At 41.5% G+C, this 20,400-nt stretch overlaps 1 protein-coding gene across 3 annotated transcripts in view; it reads left to right on the top strand.

Annotated features, from left to right (window-relative positions):
- The window catches only part of fcho2 (FCH and mu domain containing endocytic adaptor 2), a 262,256-nt gene that overhangs the window by 178,267 nt on the left and 63,589 nt on the right, over positions 1 to 20,400 (top strand). For 2 of the 3 annotated variants that reach the window (XM_078564079.1, XM_078564071.1), the window contains 2 exons: positions 4,827 to 4,921; positions 18,493 to 18,549. In XM_078564079.1, the coding sequence (XP_078420205.1) occupies positions 4,827 to 4,921; positions 18,493 to 18,549 (152 nt within the window). The remainder of the gene's footprint in view (positions 1 to 4,826; positions 4,922 to 18,492; positions 18,550 to 20,400) is intronic. The other variant, XM_078564063.1, reaches the window with a different exon arrangement.

The raw sequence follows: 20,400 nt of genomic DNA, 5'->3' as shown, positions 1-20,400 counted from the left end.
TAGCAGTACTTCAAATCATATAACAATAAGTGCAGCGATAGGTCTGGGCAGTGCTTACGTTTAACATTCAGTGCCACAGATGCAGGCTCACTATGTGAGGTATGCAGAGCAAACTGAGCAGAGTATGGCAGGATGAATTGGAATTTCTGAAGAAATTATTTTGAAGAAATCTTCAAAATGAATTCGAACATTTGTAGTCTCTAGGGATTGTCAGTCTTAAGTCTGGAAATCATCTTCATTTCCATACACCTATTAACATATCCATAAGAAATAAAGAACTTGAAATTATATAGCGCCTTTCATTATATCGGAACATCCTAAATTCTTTCACAGCTTTATAATCACTGTTGTAGGCCGATGGGACAGCCAGTTTTCACACAGCAAATTTCCACAGACAGCAGTGAGATAAATAACCAGATAATCTATTTTAACGCTTTTGGTTGAGGGATGTATTCAGCTGGTACATAGTGGCTTGAGTTACTTGGTTCCCGGAAAAAAATACTTTTTGTATCCTGCAGCAGCAGGTTTTTAAGTATAAAAAAAAAATAATCTCTGCAGAATAAAGTTCGAAGCTAGTTCCTGACGATATCCTGCTTCTAGTGCTAAAGACTGTGTATCAGAGGCGGCTGTTTCCCTTAGCCAAGCTGTTCCAAGACAGCTATGATGCTGGGATCTATCTGACAATGTTAAAGGTTACCTAGATGTATCCTACCTGCAGAAAGCATGATAAATCTAACCTGGATTATCTCCCTGAATTATCTCCTTTCTCCTGCCATTCAGTAATACTTGCTCACCAATGGTTAGGTTGAGATTGCCCAAAACCAATAGAGTCACGACCTCATAATCCTTGATGCAGACACTGATGTAAGAACAGACTGCCCAATGATAAAACTGCAAAAAGAGCTCCCAGTGACAGTGTTGAATGTGGTCAAGGGGAGAAGCCTCCACTGGCTGAAGCCATCTTTGTTGCAAAGAAAATAGAGGCCAATCACAACAGCCTCAGAAAATAGCAACAGGAGCAGGCCTTTCACCATTCAGTTAGCTAATGACAGATCTGTACTTCAACTCCATTTTACCTGCCTTCATTCCATACCTCTTACCTAACAAAAATTTATCAATCAGTCCTAAAAGTGCCAATTCACCCAGAATTCACAGCCATTTGGGGAATAGAGTTCCAGATCACCTTTACTGTTTGTGTGAAAACATGCCGCCTGATTTTACTTCTGAATGACTTGGATTAATTTTAAAATTGTGCTTCCTTGTTTTGGATGGCCCCAAAAGAAGAAATAATTTCTCAGTATGAGCCTTGTTGAATCTCTTTATCAGTGTAAAAATCTCTTAAATCACCTTCAACCTTCTAAACTTAAGGAATACAATCTGTCCTCAATTTAATCCTTTAAGCCCTGGTATCATTACCATGATTAATATATCTTTCCTGAGTTCCGATGCCCAATACCGAACACAGTTTTCCAGGTCGGGTCTGATCGTGGCATTAGGCAACTGAAGAATCTCCTCCTCACTTTTATATTATGACGCCCCCCCCACCTCTTAAAAACCAATATTCTGTTAGTCTTTTTGATTCCTTTTTGTACCTATGCACTAGCTGCTTGTGATATTTGTACATGGATATGTAAATCCCTTTGCTCCTCCCTAGCTTCTAGTCCCTCTTCTTCTTTTATCTGCCTGAAAGCAGGTCCAACCCACAGCACTGCGATCTCCAAGATCCCAAATCCGCCGCAGCTGGAATGGGTTCAAACCCCTGTTGTTGTCAGCAATCTGATCCATGCTGGCCTTCCAGCCAACTGAGCGACCCGGCACCCCCCAAGGATAGAGAATTCCAAAGATTCACAACCTTTTGAGTGAAGTAATTTCTCCTATCCTCAGTCCTAAATGATTGGCCCCTTATTCTGAGACTGTGCTCTGGTGTTTTAGACTCCCCAGCTGGCGAAAACAATCTTTCAGCATCTACCTTATCAAGCCCTCTCAGAATTTTGTAGGTTTCAATGAGATCGCCTCCCTGTCTTCCAAACTCCAGAGAATACAAGGTCAATTTACTCAGCCTCTCGTCATAGGACAACTCCTTTATCCCAGGAACCAGATTAGTGAAACTTCACTGTACCACCTCCAATGAGAGTATATCCTTTCTTAAATGTGGAGGCCAAAACTGCACACAGTATTCCATATGTGGTCTCACCAAAATCCTGTATAACTGTAGCAAGGCTTATGTATTCTTGTATTCCAATCCCCTTGCGATAAAGGCCAACATGCCATTTCCCTTCCTAATTGCTTGTTGCATCTGCATACTAACTTTCTGCATTTCTTGTACAAGCACACCCAAGTGCCTTTGAACATCAACACTTACAAGTTTCACACTTTTAAAAAAAATTCTGCTTTTCTATTCTTATGACCAAAGTACATACCTTCACACCTCACTACATTATACTCCATCCGACATCTTGTTGCCCATTCACTTAGCCTGTCTATATCTCTTTGCAGCCTCTCTGTGTCCTCCCCACAGCTTACCTTCCCATCTAGCTTGGCATTATCAGTGAACTTTGATACATGACTCTGTCTCTTCATCCAAGACCTCCAATGACCCCAACATCACTGACTACTCCACCTTCGACTTTCTGGAGATCGCCATTGACCAGAAGTTACACCAGACATATCAACAAGAGCAGGGCAGAGGCTGGATACTCTGTGACGTGACTCACCTCCTGGTCTCTTATAATCTCTCTAGCATTTACATGACTCAAATCAAGTGTGTGATTAAATACTGACCACTTGTCTGGCTGGGTGCAGCAGCAACAGTGCCCCAGGTTTAACACTACCCAATGTAGAGCAGTTCAATTGATTGATGTACCTCCAGTGGAGTTGGTGTGCACCCCTTCTGCCACCAGTGCTGTATGTGTAGTCCAGAGGATACTAAGCAGCTGCTCACCAAGGTTACTTTGATGGCTACTTGCTCACTTGTGACCTCCCCCACAAAGGAGAGAAACACCATCACCTACAAGATCCCTACCCAAGTTGCACACTATCCTGCCTTGGATGTACATCACACTTTCTTCATTCATCAGTGGTTGAAATCTTGAACTCTTCTACCTAATACCATTTTGGGGAGTCCCACCACCAGCACCTTTTCAAAGCACCCAGGGATGGATAGTAAATTCAGCTTTGCCTACACCCCAAGGCCAGAAGTAAAAACATTATAGTTCATAATTACAGTTCAGTGGCTCTTTCTGGCCTCATCATTTTTTTCAATATGTGCACTGGATCTGTTTGAATCTGGATATTGTTTAATTATTAGCAGTCATAAAAAGGTAGAGAAGGTTTCTGGGATGCATTCTTTTTAGGCAATGCATCTCTGAACCCACAAAAGGGAGGTGCCAAAATTCTGGTGTAGTTTTTTTTTCTTTTGAACTTGCATGTTGATGTAACCCAAAAGGTCTCTATAATGTTTATAGTTTCCATTAGACTCAGCGATTACAGTCCTGTCTGAGTCTGAAGGTTGTTTGCTCAATCCAGAATTTGAACTCACAATCTAAGCTAACATTTCAAGAGTGTTGAGAGAGCGTTGCTGGAGATGACATTTTGAGACATTAAACCAAGGCTCCATTGACCAATTCCAGTCGCTCATGGAACATTAAAGATCCCATGGCACTCTTCAAGATAGAGCGTGGATATTTACTATTTTCCTGGTTAACGTTTCATCACTGGAATGGATGAAATTTCTGGTCAACATTTCAATATCGAAATAAATCAATTGATTAATCATTTTGATTTTTAATGAGATTTTATGTGTGCATATTGGCTCCTATATTTGCCCACTTAAGTGACTACACTTCAAAGTAATTCATTGCGTATGATGTAAATTCAGGCACTTGACAGTTATGATAAGGTTTCATATAAATAGAATTGCACAGCTAAACAATGCTTGCATATTTATGGTTGACAAAGCATTTGGTTGAAAAAGTATGGTCCACACGTGCAAAATTTTTAGACTAAACAAAAAATGAATGACCTTTTCCGTGGGCTGGATTTTACAGGGCAATGCAGTACCCAACCCCCGGCTGAAAGGTCGCGGTGGGTGGGTGGGGAGCCCGCCCATAACCCTGACGGCTGCCCTGCAGCAATTTAACACCTGGAGTGGTGGCGGCTGCTGGGATTTCGGCCAGTCCCACCATGCCAAGAAGCCCAGGTAAGATCGGGCTTGGGGATCTCATTAAGGGGCATGGAGGGGGCTGGGTTCAGGAGGCTAGGGGGGAATGGTTTTTCGAGGGGGTGCCTTTGATGGGTCTAGAGATCCCACAAAGGAGGTTCCCCACCGCGCCTGCCAGCAGCCAAAACAGCTAAATATGCCAGGCTTCCTGCATGGCATGGACTTCCTCCCGCCATGGGTAAGATACCAGCAACGGCAGGATGAGGCCCTTAACCGGTCACCAATTGGCCACTTAAAGGCCTCTATAGGCCCAAGGGCTTGCAGACCGCCCAACATCTGCAGCGTGCTCCATAAAACTTCAGGCAGATCAGGTGGAGGGTGGGATGCAGTGGGGGGTTAGCCAAAGGAAAGGCCACTGCTGGATTTTATGTAACCTCTGTCTTCGAGCTCACTGACAGGGGAGTGTAAAATCAGCAAAATGTTTCCTTCTGGTCCCGTTTTCATAAAATGTTACCACTCATACAAGTATCCATGAAAAGATTAGGGATGGAAGTTTTTATGTAGCCATTAAAACAGAAATATCAGAATTAATTAACTCCAGAAAGCAATGACTAATTGATAGAATAGTGCAATAAATTATAACTTTCTATTTTACTAACCCATATAGTGCCAAAAGGGTCAATAATGACCTGTTTTCACTGGATCCATTGTTTGGACCTCCACTTGATTCCTCGTCTTCATCCACATCAACAACTTCATCAGGTGAGTATTCACCGTCTAATGTTACTCAATGGTGTAAATATTTTTAATTGACTAATACTGTATATATCGTTAACAAGCTGAGTATGAATTTTGTGTATGTTACATAATTTCCGTACCATTATATTGCTACTATCAGAATGTCATGTTAATATAATAATGTGATAAAAGCATTAAACATTTGCTAAATTTTTCCATTTCATTGCATAAGTAAAATACCATTGACAAATGGTAATATCCTGTTAATGCTAAACTCAGTTTTCTGAGAGATTTTCTTTCTCTTTGATACTGTAGTTTTAATTTAACTGCAAAAGTGAAAGATTTTGGCTGCTGTTAATTTAATAAAATGCAGAAGAGGTGTGCAATTGTTCACTCTTCTCATTATTTTTATTGAGGTCAAATAGTAAATTTATTTATGTACTCCAGTCACATTTAGAAACTCAATTTTAAAGTATTCTATATTTAAGTTAAGAAACTCAAAATATATGTAGTTAAAAGATAATTCTACCAATTGTGGATGAAATAAATACCATCTATCAATTTTTAGAGTTAAAATGATGAAGACCATGACCACAGTGCATTAGGGTCCAATCCTTTTATACTTGAGGCCAGTTGTTTAAACTGAATAGAGACGGAGGGGGAAAGCTTCTTTCCTAAAGGTTGAAAGTTGCAATGAAAAGCAGATTGATGTAGCATATATCCCCAGTTTGAGATTATCTGAAACCAGTTGGAAAACTTCGCAATGGGTTGCGCCAATAAAAAGTAGTTTAAATATCAAAATATTTTTATACAAATTGGTTTGAGTTATTTTATTTTGGATAGGCAGAAGGGCTCCTGCATCACAACTGAGCTTTTTAACCTTAGGAGTCCCTAAAATCAGATTATACCGTTTTAAAAATACTATGGTCGCACTGTATGCGTTGCAATGTTAAATGGAGATTTTTTTCTTCAGTTCTTCATATGATGCATTCCTGATTTCAGCCAAAAAATGTATTTGTGCTTCATTTGGGCAAGAGAGATTAGAGAAAGGCACTGCCTGAGAAAAAGCTGGGAGAATTAAAGAGAAAGGCCATCATGCCAGCCGTGTATATCCAAAGAAATAATTCCATGGAAGTTGTAGTCCACCTGCTTGGCAGTGGAGCAATGTGTTGTGCTGGGCAACTTGAAAAACAGTGGGAAAAGTAACTATATTAAAATAAGGCATGAACTAAATAAAATTTAAGATTGGTATCTGATCATTGATAGAATAGGAAATCCTTGGATCAAAGAAGGATCCTGATTTAGTAAATTCCCTGGTTAAATGCTTTACTGAAGATGCTAAATACATTTCACTGTAGACTCATAAGTTGTGAAAGTCAGGCACGTTCTGTGATTGAACAGATGGACTATTTGCTCTAAACCTCATGCTTCAACTGGCTTGTCTTCATTCTTAGATCTATTTTAATTTGTTGAATTTAAACTTGGTTCTGGCAAACTGAGGAAGTAGTTTTGAGATTGAGCACCAGACTGTCAACCAGTATCCACATCTCTGCATGTGCTTCTTAAGGGTGAAGCATTGTAGTTGTCAGTTGTTTGCATTTGGGATGAGCATCAATGATCCAGGTCTGTTGTTATGCTAGCCATAAAGCTCAGGACTTTACAGTTTTTGCACTTAAAGCTTGCGCTTTAGGTCGCCTATGATCAAAAGAGGCAAGTTGCTATGCTTTGGGAGTCAGGCAAAGGTACTTTTTGAGTGCATTAATATTATCCAAGTGCAAGGCTAGTTCAGCATTTTGATATCAATGACTTGAAGGCTGTCTGCCAACAGTGTGTGAAATTTGAAGCAAGACTTAAGAACAATAGGTTCTACTTGAACATGCCAAGAGCCTTGAACATAGGGCTAGATCTTGTGTTAGCATCGAAATAATGGTGTTTGCCGCTGACCTTGAAGAAAGCTGCCCACATAGATCTAGCGATTTCTGTAGTGTGAACTTCCCCTTTCCCAACGTCAGTTTAAACCTGGTACCAAGTCAAGTGGATCTCTTGGTGGGCGGCAGCAGTGATGTCAGCAAGCAGGTAAAACAGCCAATCACACATAGCAAGCCACGAAGTTAACAGCACTTAATTTAACTAAAAGTGAAGAATATTTTCAGGTAGTGAAATTAATTATTATGATTGGATTAAGTTAAAATGAAGATAAACTTTTAAGAAAATTATTTTAAAAATAAATGGATTTCTTTATCATAATGGAGAAATTTTACATTCCACAAATATAAAATTAGCTTTTCAGGGCTAGTGAAAGTGTTTAGCAGTAGTTATGAAATTAATACACTGTTAAAAGCTCAGTTACACCTCATTTAACAAAGTGTAATCTTTTCAAGAGTTTCTGCAGTGAGACTAACAGCATAAGTGTGCAATTTCACATTGATTAATATATCTCCCATTGATTGTAGTCTGGCAGTGCCTCGAGTGCACCCTTTTGAGAAGCATGGAATAATTGACAGCAACTTCTGGACTCCTGCGTTATTCTGCCTATGTGCGGACGCCAAAAGTTGCTGTCAGTTTGAGCAGAATTATGACAGTGAAAGCTGACAGTTTTGCCATCGTGACCACTGCAAAATCTGGACTAGTGAAAATACTGGAGTAATGTGGAAGGTGATTGTATAGGAGCTGTGAAACAGATGCCCAGACTATTACAGATGTAGGCTTTTGCCATGATGCTTGCCTGGTTCCAGAGATGGAAAACTCGGATTTGAAGAAATTGTGGCTCTGAAGAGGATTGGCTAACTAACAAGAGACAGAGAGCTGGGATGTGTCATTTTCAGTTTGGCAAGCTCCAGGCTTGAGGGGTGACATAGGGAACAGTGCTGAGCTTCAACTATTTACAATCTATATTAACAACTCGGATGAAGGGACCAAGTGTATTACAGCCAAATCTGCTGACGATACAAAGATAAATGGGAAAGCAATTTGTGATGAAGGCACAAAGAATCTGAAAAGGGATACTGGTAGTTTAAGTGAGGGAACAAAAATTTGCCAGTTGGCGTATAATGTGGAAAAATGTGAGTGTCATGCTGAGATAAATTTGTTTCTCTTCCATATTCCCTTGTTTAAATTCTGTTTTTAAAAATGGGCAAAGACTAATCCATCAACCTCCTGGAACATGACACTCCTTGCATTGTATGAACATTCCAGCCAAGCCAACACAAGGAACTAGTACATGAGATGTCTGCACCAGCTAACTCAGGACAAAGGCAGAACTATTGTGATCCCTCATCTCCAATGTTGCGCTAATCGTTTCATAGTTATCTGTTCAAAATACAATGGGTTTTAACGAGGGTCCTCAAAGTACATTGTTAGGTGAATGGCTCGACCCGAAAGCACCCGGCCACAAGACCAAGACTTGAGTTGTTGGAATTGCTTTAATTGCACAGCTTTGGACTGTGCCTTCAGTTGCTGTTTAACCTCAGAAGAGAAGAAACAGGACTCCAGGCTAGCAGCCTGCCTCTGACCTCCATCTCTCTCAAAGTCTAATCTCGAGAAAGAATGCTGTTTTTCGCCTACAAAGTGAACTAATTTCCAGAATACAAGAATACTTTGCTGCATCTTCAACTGCCTCAACCAAGTTCCTAGGACAAAGACCAGGAATTCTGCCAGACCAAGCCACCTAAAAGAACCTTCATTGGACATTGACTTACTGGATCTACTCATGTGAATTGATGCCAATACCTTTTGATTTTTTTTAAGTAACTCACAATTTGTGACTTCTTTCCCTTTCTTTCTCTGCCTTTGTATGCTCGTGGGTGTGAATGTGTGTTGTGATCCATTCCTTGGGTTTTGAATGTGTTAATAAATCCTCGTTTTGTTTCATCTTAAAGAATTTGGTGTGTGGTTATTTTTAATATTGGACCTCATAAACAGGGGTTTGGGAAACAGACCATGACCCATTTAAATAAGGGAAAGGATACTAATGGAAACAAATTAAATTAGAAGTTAAAACTACCGCTGTCACAGGCAGAAGAGAGGAACAGTAATAATACTTCAATTCAATTTAGATTTAAGGTAAGGGGCAGGAGGTTTAGAGGGGATGTGAGGAAGAATTTTTTCACCCAGAGGGTGGTGGGAATCTGGAACTCACTGCCTGAAAGGATGGTAGAGGCAGAAACCCTCATAACATTTAAGAAGTATTTGGTTGTGCACTTGCGATGCCATGGCATACAAGGCTATGGGCCTAGTGCTGGAAAATGGGATTAGAATAGTTAGGTATTTGTTTGACAGCGCAGACTCGATGGGCCAAAGGGCCTTTTTCTGTGCTGTAGATCTCTATGACACCCCTTCTTCATGTCCGTAACAATGAGGTTATCCACTTTGGTGGGAAGAATAGAAATGGAGTATACTATTTAAATGGAGAGAGGCTATAGATTACTGTGATACAGAGGGATCTAGGTATCCTCGTACATGAATCGCAAAAAGTTGGCTCGAGGATACAGAAAGTAATTAAGGCGACAAATAGAATATTGTTTAAGGAGGGATATGTTTGCATTGGAGGCAGTTTAGAGAAGGCACACTAGATTGATTCCTATTGGGCAGACAAAAGGCAGATTGAATTTATCACTAATAAATGCAAAGAATTAAATATTGGGAGTAAAGTGGACAACGTAAATATGAAACAGATTGAACAACTGGGAGACTTAGAAAATTAGGGAATCAGAAGCGACAGGTCATTATCAATGTCCCGACAATGCAAAGAAGCAGTTATGAACATTGTAATATAAAACTAATGGAGAGCCAATCTATAACCTTTGTGCTAAAGCTTTACAATGCATTGGTCATACCATATCTGGAGTATAAATGTAGGCTTGGTAACTGTGCTACAAAAAAGTCATGCAAGCATCGGGGAGAATGCAGAGAACAGCAACAAGAATGATCCAAATGAGTGGAGGTGTTTTGAGGAAAGTCTAAAGAGAAGAAGGTAGAGTTGGGTGTCAAGAGAATACCAATTTAAATAAATATATAGTAAATTTAAAACCACTGTATTAGAAAAATGGGACAATTTTCATCTATTGATGTAAATCAGTTCCATATGATTATGAACTGATGCTAACGTTAAGAAAATGATGGTGTACTAATGGTAATCAAATTTTGTTGATCAACTAGTATAATTATTCATAGATCCATGTGCAGAGATGTGCAGATGTACGAACGTAACATACAAAAAAGGAGTAGGCTCCTCGACCCTGCTCCTCTATTCAGTATGTTACTGGTTGATCATCTGCCTCAGTTAAACTTTTCTGCCTACTCCCTTGATTCCCTGAGAGACCAAGAACCTGTCTAGCTCAGGCTTAAATATACTGAATGATAGAATCATATGGAGAACTCCCAACCCTCTCGGGTAGACAATTCGAAAGATTTACAACCCTTTTAAGTGAAGAAATTTTTCCTCATCTCATTCCTTCTGAGAATGTGCCCTATATTCTAGATTCTGCAGCTGGGGGTTCAACCTCTCAGAGTCTACCCTGTCAAGCGTCTTCGGAATCTTGTCTGTTTCAGTGAGACCTCTTGTCTTTCGTGTAAACTCCAGAGATTATAGACCTAATTTATTCAACTTCTCACCATAAGACAACGCTCTCATCCCTGAAACGTATCTAGTAAACCCCCACTGTACGACCCCTTATGCAAGTATACCCTTAGATATGGAGACCCAAACTGGAGACGTAATTATAGGAGTGGAAAATATGTGTAAGTGAATGTTATAAGGTTGCAACTAAAAGGGTCCCAGTAAAGTGACATGAGTTCTGACAACGTTTAAGAAGGTTCAAAAGTCATGTCAACCCACTACCAGTCTTGCCAAGGCTGAAGGGACGGGGATTAAGCAGTGATGGATAGAAAGGGATAGGGAATCCAAAGTACATTTTTTTCTATTCATTCACAGGATGTGGGCTTCGCTTGCTGGGCCAGCATTTATTGCCCATTCCTAGTTGCCCTTGAGAAGGTGGTGGTGAGCTGCCTTCTTGAACCGCTGCAGTCCATGTGGCGTAGGTACACCCACAGTGCTATTAGGAAGGGAATTCCAGGATTTTGACCCAGTGACAGTGAAGGAATGGTGATATATTTGCAATTCAGGATGGTGAGTGACTTGAAGAGGAATTTCCAAGTGGTGTTACCATGTGTCTGCTGTCTTGTCCTTCTAGATGGCAGTGGTCGTGGGTTTGGAAGGTGCTGTCAAAGAAGCCTTGGTGAATTCCTGCAGTGCATCTTGTAGGTGGTACATACTGCTGCTACTATGTGTCGGTGGTAGAAGGAGTGAGTGTGGATCTGGTGCCAATCAAGTGGGCTGCTTTGTCCTGGACAGTGCCAAGCTTCTTGAGTGTTGTGGGAGCTGCACTCATCCATGCAATTGGGGAGTATTCCATCATAGTCCTGACTTGTGCCTTGTAGATGGTGGATGGGCTTTGGGAAGTCAAGAGGTGAGTTACTCATCACATGATCCCTAGCCTCTGACCTGCTTTTGTAGCCACAGTATTTAGATGGCTAGTCCAGTTCAGTTTCTGGTCAATGGTAACCCCCTCAGGAAGTTGATAGCGGGGGATTCAGTGATGGTAATGCCATTGAACATCAAGGGGCAATGGTTGTATTCTCTCTTGTTGGAGATGATCATTGCCTGACACTTGTGTGGCACATGTAACTTGCCACTTGTCAGCCCAATCCTGGATATTGCCTAGGTCTTGGTGCATTTGGACATGGACTGCTTCAGTATCTGAGGTTTCACGAATGGTGCCTAATATTGTGCAATCATCAGCAAACATCCCCACTTCTGACCTTATGATGGAGGGAAGGTCATCGATGAAGCAGCTGAAAATGGTTGGTCCGAGGACACTACCTTGAGGAACTCCTGCAGTGATGTCCTGGAGCTGATATGACTGACCTCCAACAATCACAACCACCTTCCTTTGTGCTAGGTAGAACTCCAACCAGTGGAGAGGTTTTCCCCTGATTCCAATTGACTGCAGTTTTGCCAGGGCGTCTTGATGACACACTCGGTCAAATGCTGCCTTGATGTCAAGGGCAGTCACTCTCACCTCACCTCGGGAGTTCTGCTCTTTTGTCCATGTTTGAACCAAGGCTGTAATGAGGTTGGGAGCTGAGTGGCCCTGGCGGAACCCAAACTGGGCTTCAGTGAGCAGGTTACTGCTAAGCAAGTGCCATTTGATAGCACTGTTGATGACCTCTTCCATTACTTTACTGATGATCGAGAGTAGACTGATTGAGCGGTAATTGGCTGGGTTGGATTTGTCCTGCTTTTTGTGTACAGGACATACCTGGGCAATTTTACACATAGCCAGGTAGATGCCAATGTTGTAGCTGTACTGGAACAGCATGGCTAGGGGCACGGCAAGTTCTGGAGCACTAGAGTACTATTGCTGGAATATTGTTAGGGCCCATAGCTTTTTCAGTATCCAGTGCCTTCAGGCATTTCTTGATACATGCAGTAATGAAGAAATTCAGCATTCCATTTTATTCAATGGTTGCTAAAGTGGAGACAATGTTGCATCATGTGGTGCCCCTCTCCCATGTCACCATCACTATTAGTCCATGTTGTAAAATAAATGGAAGGAGGTGGAGCTAGGCTGAAGGTGCAACTGACTAGCAACATCGCCAGTTGTACCAGTCCAGAGAGGGAATGGGTGGCCATCAGTCAGAAGAAAGGTGTCAGTCAGGTGGTCAGGAAATCCCCAGGGTACATCTCGCTTGAGAACCGTTTTTCTGTGTTGGAAAACAGTGAGAGCGATGGTTCCTCTGGGGAGTGCAGCCATGCTCATGACACTGAGAGTGGCTCAGCTGCACAGGGTGGGAGGAAAAAGAGGGGAAGAGCAATAGTGGTAGGAGACTCGATAGTATGGGGAACAGACAGGCGTTTCAGCAGCTGTAGACGTGACTCCAGGATGGTATGTTGCCTCCCTGGTGCCAGGGTCACTGAACGACTGCAGGGCATTCTAAAGGGGGAGGGCAAACAGACAGAGGGATCGTGGTACATACTGGTACCAATAACATAAGTAGAAAGAGGGATGAGGTCCTGCGAGCAGAATTTAGGGAGCTAGGAAACAGATTAAAAAACAGGACCTCAAAGGCAGCAATCTCTTGATTACTTCTGGTGCCACGCATGAGTGAGTATAGAAATAGGAGATTAGTCCAGATGAATGTATGAGTGGAGAGATGGTGCAGGAAGGAGGGCTTTAGATTTCTGGGACATTGGGACCATTTCTGGGGGCAGTGGGACCTGTACAAGGCGGACGGGTTGCATCTGAGCTAGAATGGGACCAACATCCTTGCGGGGAGGTTTGCTAGTGCTGTTGGGGAGGGTTTAAACTAACTTGGCAGGGGGATGGAATCCTGCGAGGAGGTTCAGCAGGGGGAGACGCACAGCCAAAATTAGAAGAGAGAGCAAGGGAGTCTGGAAGGCTTAGAAATTATAGGTCAGTTAAGGCACAAGGGAGTTTGACAAGGTTGGATGGTAATGCAATGAGTCTGACGAATAAGGCAGATGAGTTGAGAGCACAAATTAACACATGGAAGTATGATGTCATTGCTGTCACAGAGACATGGTTGAGAGAGGGGCAGGATTGGCAGCTCAATATTCCAGGATATAGGGTCTTCAGGCGAGACAGGGAGGAAGTAAAAGTGGAGGGGGTAACGCAATATTGATCAAGGAATCAATTACAACAGTAAGAAGGGATGACATCTTAGAAGGCTCCTCAAATGAAGCCACATAGGTAGAACTGAAAAACAAAAAAGGAGCAATCACATTGCTGGGAGTGTACTACAGGCCCCCAAACAGTCAGAGAGAAATAGAAGAGCAGATATGTAGGCAAATTTCAGAGAAGTGTAAAAATAATAGGGTAATAATAGTGGGGGGTTTCAACTTCCCCAACATTAACTGGGTTAGTCATAGTATGATAGGTTTAGAGGGAGCGAAATCCTTAAAATGCAGCCAGGAGAGCTTTTTAAGCCAATACGTAGAAGGCCGTACAAGGGAGGGGGCGGTCTTGGACTTAATTTTAGGGAATGAAGCTGGGCAAGTGGTAGAGGCATCAGTGGGGGAGCATTTTGCAGATAGTGATCATAACTCCATTAGATTCAAGATTGATATGGAAAAGGACAAGGATGAGCCAGAAATCAGAGTTCTAAATTGGGGGAAGGCCAATTTTATTAAGATAAGATATGATTTGGCTAGAGTGGACTGGGAGCAACTACTTTTAGGTAAATCTGCATCAGAGCAGTGGGACTCATTCACAAAGGAAATAGAGAGAGTACAGGGCCAACATATTCCAGTAAAGACAAAGGGTGGGACCAAAAAATCCAGGGTACCCTGGATGTCGAGGGATATACAGGATTGGATAAAGAGCCAAAGGGAGGCTTATGGCAGGTACCGAGGACTCAAAACAGTGGAAGCCGTAGTGGAGTACAGATGTGTAGAGGGGATCTTAAAAAGGAAATTAGGAGAGCAAAAAGGGAGCATGAAAAACATTGGCAGGTAAAATAAAGGAAAATTCAAAGTTATTTTACAAGTACATTAAGAGTAAGAGGACAACTAGGGAAAGAGTAGCACCCATTAAGGACCATAGTGGTAATTTATGTGTGGAGCCAGAAGACGTAAGTAGGGTTCTAAATGAATACTTTGTGTTGGTGTTCACAAGTGAGAGGGACAACGTGGATATGGAAATCAGGCAGAAGGACTGTGATATAATTAAATAAATTAGCATAGAAAGGGAGGAGGTTCTAAGTGGTCTGGCAGGCTTAAAAGTAGATAAATCTCCAGGCCCGGATGAAATGTATCCCAGGCTGTTGAGTGAGCCAAGGACGCTGGCAATAATTTTCAATACCTCTCTGGGCACAGGAGAGGTGCCAGAGGACTGGAGGATAGCCAATGTGAACCGTTGTTCAAGAAGAGAGGAAGGGATAAACCAGGGAACTACAGGCCAGTCTAACCTCAATGGTGGGGAAACTATTGGAAGCAATTCTGAGGGACAGAATTTACACTTGGAGAGGCAGGGATTAATCAAGGACAGTCAGCATGGTTTTGTTAAGGGGAGGTCATGTCTGACCAACTTTATTGAATTTTTCAAAGAGGTGACCAGGTGTATAGATGAGGGCAATGTATTTGACGTAGTCTACTTGGACTTCAGCAAGGCTTTTGATAAGGTCCCACATGGGAGACTGATAATGAAGGTAAGAGCCTATGGGATCCAAGGCAATTTGGCAAATTGGATCCAGAATTGGCTGAGTGGCAGGAAGCAGAGGGTGATGGTTGAGGGGTGTTTTTGTGACTGGATGCCTGTATCCAGTGGGGTTCCACAGGGATCGGTGTTGGGTCCCTTGCTGTTTGTGGTATATATAAATGATTTAGACTTGAATGTAGGAGGATTGATCAGTAAGTTCGCGGTTGACACGAAAATTGGTGCGGTGGTAAATAGTGAGGAGGATGGCCTTAGATTACAGGAGGATATAGACGGGCTGGTCAGATGGGCTGATCAGTGGCAAATGGAATTTAATCCGGAGAAGTGTGAGGTGATGCACTTGGGCAGGACAAACAAGGCACGGGAATACACGATGAATGGTAGGATCCTGGGAAGTACCGAGGATCAGAGGGACCTTGGTGTACATGTCCACCGGTCCCTTAAGATAACAGGACAGGTAGATAAGATGGTTAAGAAGGCATATGGGATACTTGCTTTATTAGCCGAGGCATAGAATATAAGAGCAGGGAGGTTATGCTGGAACTGTATAAAACGCTGGTTAGGCCACAGCTAGAGTATTGCGTGCAGTTCTGGAATCCGCATTATAGGAAGGATGTGATTGCACTAGAGAGAGTGCAGAGGAGATTTACCAGGATGTTGCCTGGGCTGGAGAGTTTTAGATATGAGGAGAGTTTGGATAGACTGGGGTTATTTTCCCTGGAGCAGAGGAGATTGAGGGGGGACATGATTGAGATGTATAAAATTCTGGGGGGCATTGATAGGGTAGACAGGAAGGAACTTTTCCCTTTGGTGGAGGGATCAATAGCCAAGGGGCATAGATTTAATGCAAAGGGCAGGAAGTTTAGAGGGGATGTGAGGAAGAATTTTTTCACCCAGTGGGTGGTGGGAATCTAGAACTCACTGCCTGAAAGTGTGATAGAGGCAGAAACCCTCATAACATTTAAGAAGTATTTGGATGTGCACTTGCGATACCATGGCATACAAGGCTATGGGTCTAGTGCTGGAAAATGGGATTAGAATAGTTAGGTACTTGTTTGACAGGCTCGATGGGCCGAAGGGCCTTTTTCTGTGCTGTAGACCTCTATGACTCCTATGGCTCTTTCTAACAATTGCTGTCCTTATGCCAGTTCAGAGAAGGTTTGTCAAACTAATTTTTTCTGTATTCGTTCATGGGATGTGGGCATCGCTGGCTAGGCCAGTATTTATTGTCAATACCTGGAATGGGTGGGTTGTCTTATGAAGAAAGGTTGGGCAGGCTAGGCTTGTATTTAGTGGAGTTTAGGAGAGTAAGAGGTGACTTGATTGAAGCATATAAGATCCTGAGGGGACTTGACAGGATGGATGTGGTGAGGATGTTTCCTCTTGTGGGAGAATCTAGAACTAGAGGTCACTGTTTAAAAATAAGGGGTCACCCATTTAAATGGAGATGAGGCAAAAATTTTTCTCTGAGGGTTGAAAGTCTTTGGAACTCACTTCCAGAAAAGGCAGTAGAAGCAGAGTCTTTGAATATTTTTAAGGCGGAGGCAGATATTTTCTTGGGGTGATAGTTACCAGGGGTAGGCGGGATGCAGATTTCAGGTTACTATCAGATCAGCCATGACCTTATTAAATGGCAAAGCAGGCTTGAGGGTCCGAATGGCCTGCTGTTTCTTGTTCGTATGTTCTGCACCTGGCTTTCTGCTGACCTGCACCTGCGAAAACTTTACCCCACAGTTGCCAAGTAGTCACAGCAGTGGCAGCTTGCTGGATGGATGAATCGGGGTTCGTAAACTGATGATCATCCTGGTATGTCTTCTTTCAAGCAATACCACTTAAAGCATGCTGTGTTGGGGATGCTTCTGAAGAACCATTGAACATCAGCCATGCAGCAACTGAGTCAAATATCAGCTGCTCTTCAATTTGTTTGTAAACTGTGTTTCCCCAATGCCACAAAGCTGAAGGGGGACATTGAACTTGTTTCGGTGCCTAAGAGAACAGTTTTGCAACGTTTTAAACAAAATGATTGCTAGATTGATCTTTGAATAGTACCTCGAGACAGATCAGGGTACACTGTCAGAAAAATGCCAGAATGGCATTTATCTTCTGAATTAATTTAAGATTATTTTTGCTTTTATTTGAGAAAGTTAAATTCTACGCTGGTTTTATTTTAGTGTTACAAACTTGTCAGCTGGTTACAAGGGCTCTCCTGCACAATTATTTATCAGCGTGTTTACAAACAGCAATAAAACTAGGAAATTCCTGTTGTATTGAGTTGGGGAGGGACTGTTATAATTCACTTTTAACAATTTCTGCAGGAGTTTCAATAGAGCAGTGGAAATGGCCCAGGAAATTTTCATGTGATGTAAAAATAGGGTAAATTATTTTTGCCATAACTTCATACAGGTTCTGCACTATACTACTGGTGTACACAAGTACAGGTTTTCAGGAAATTTTGGGTTATAATTCCCTTAAAGTGAAAGTGCAGATAAATAAAGCAATAAAAATGGCCTATAAATAGGAGTGATACAGGTGTAAAGAAATAATTTATACCAAACATCGGTTAGGCCACAGACTATTGTGTAGAGTTTTATAAGCTCCACTATAAAAAGGGCATCAACGCCACAGGTTGTAAAGATACTTGGGTGTACCTATGATGGGAAAACTATAGTTATGAGCAGAAGCTTAAGATATTGGTATTATTTTCATTAGATCAGAGAAGGCTACAAGAAGATTTAATAGTGACTTTTAAAGATATGAAGAATTTTGACACCATGAATAGAGAAAAGCACCTACCTCTGGAGAGGCAGGGCTAGGGTTCATCCATTTAAAAGCAACATCCTTTGCAAAGAGAAGGGTTGGGGAAACACCATTTACACCAAGTTGTTTGAACATGGAATGTCATGCCACAGGGAGTGGTTAGCGCAGAAACCTTTGCATCTCTTAATGGAAAATTAGAGCAATCCAAAATTAATCCAACCACTTTGTTCTTCCTCTGCTTCAAATATTTATCTAATTTTTTGAAGCAGAGAAAGAACAAAGTGGTTGGATTAATTTTGGATTGGTCTAACAAATAAGAAACACATTGAACTGAATGACTACCTCCTGTGCTGTAAACCTCTGGTTCTATGGATGAAGGGTGCTTATTTGAACATGGTATACCTCAATCAATCTTTTGTCTAGTCTAATTGTTAAGAACAGGGCAGTTTGTGATGAGAAATGGGGATAATGCCCTACATATTAAAAATTTAAAACTTGCTTTAGGACTGGATTTTAAAATTAACCATGCTAGTACCTGTAGTATATTTCATTAATTACTTTTGCTTTCGTCTTCCTTCTTGTTTTTTTTAACCATGTTCCTAGCTTTTCCTTTCCTTCCAGTCAGTAATACTTCTGAGGTACACACGGTGCTTGCTTCAGGTAAATAAAATGACAGTGTATTGAAAAACTGAACTATTGAACGTGTGTTTTTGTGATGCATTATCCAGCAAAGTGGTGTTATAAAAGGAAATTGGAAACCAGTAACCTGGCTATTCTTGAGGCAACAGAACTACAATAAACCTCACTCTAAGCTCTATAGCTTCGGAATTTTTTCAGGTAGCTTGTTGAGGTGTTTTCAGTTAGAAGTACCTGAGTAATCTCAAATTAAGATTTCCAAATTAATCATACATTGAGACTACTCGAAAGCTGCTGTATTTAATATTAAAGATTATGTGACTAATTGTGAAGTAATACCACCTTGCTGATTGGCATGCGTAATGTGCATGCTATGTGCTAATTGTATCTTGGAAAGAAAATAGCTTATTTCTCAGTTTTTTTGAAAAGCCAATTTAGTTTTACATATACATGACATGGAAACTTGTATCATGATGTTTCATGAATTCCAGGGCTGTACAATACATTTAAATAAAACAGGCATGACATTTTGTTAGACAACCTTGACAAGAATATTTGACACTTCACGTCTCTGCATTGTTTCAGCTAAACTGATAATTGAAGAACACACAATAGTTTAATTCTTTCTGTTAATGTTTCAGTTTTATCAACATACTATTAATATAACTCAATTGCTATTACTAGGTTGCTAAATGCTTTGAAGGAAACTTTTATCTGCAGTAGACCCTATTTATAAATCTATTATTTGACGTAGAGCTGCACAACATATAGAAATATAGAAAAATTATGGCGCAGATGGAGGGTATTCAGCCCATTGTGCCATTGCCAACCAAAAATTACCTATCAGAGCTAATTCCACATTCCAGGTCTTGGTCTGTAGCTCTGCAGGCAACAGCACTTCCAAGTGCTTATCCAAGTACAGGAAAATTTCTGTTATCCTGCACTGTACTAATCAGAATTTGCTGCTAACTGGAATTTGTGCCAGGCCTGCCTTGAGCCCTTCTTTCTTCAGCTTCTGCTGGAGTCTCTATAGAGCCAGAATCAAATTAAATAAACACACCAGCCCAAAGCCAGATCAAAATCCCTTTAAGTCTCACTCTGCCCAGAGTTTGGAACTCTTAAAAGGGTCTGTTCCTACTGCCCCAGTGTTGTGGAGCCAGAAGTGGATTTGGAGAAAATGTTGGAACCCAGAAGCACTGGTGGCCATAACAGGTCATGCCTTACACAAGGGGCACCTGACTACCTCATCTCACCCACACATACACACACACAAGAGGGGTGGGGCACATAGATAGACATACATCAATAACTTGCTAAACAAAATGAAAGCGTGCCATGGTAACTCTCTGTTAACTGGCATTTTTGATTAACTGGCACCAGCCATTCCTGGAGCATGCTAGATAACAGAAGTTTTGCTGTACTTTTTAAATGCAATGAGGGTTTTTGTCTCTGCCACCCTTTCAGGCAATGTATTCCAGACCCCCACCACCCTCTGGGTGAAAAACTTTCTCCCAATTCCCCTCTAACTCGTCTGTCAAATAATTTAAATTTGTGCACCCTGGTTCTTGATCTTTTTGCTAAGAGAAATAGGTCCTTCCTATCCACTCTCTCCGGGCCCCTCATAATTTTTATAGACCTCAATTAAATCTCCCCTCAGCCTCCTTTGTTCCAAAGAAACCAACTCCAGCTCTTCAGTCTTTCTTCATATCTAAAATTCTCTATTCCTGGCAATATCCTCATAAATCTCCTCTGTACTCTCTCTCGTGCAGTCACACCCTGCGTGTGTAATGCTGTAACTAGAACTATATGTAATACTCTAGCTATGGCCTAGCTAGTGTTCTGTATAGCTCTAGCATGACCTCCCTGCTGTTATAT

The sequence above is a fragment of the Cetorhinus maximus genome, chromosome 2, assembly GCF_964194155.1.
Source record: "Cetorhinus maximus chromosome 2, sCetMax3.hap1.1, whole genome shotgun sequence".
Classification (NCBI taxonomy): domain Eukaryota; kingdom Metazoa; phylum Chordata; class Chondrichthyes; order Lamniformes; family Cetorhinidae; genus Cetorhinus; species Cetorhinus maximus.
The sequence above is the reverse complement of the archived record's forward strand: the minus strand, read 5'-3'. Positions and strand labels throughout refer to the sequence as shown.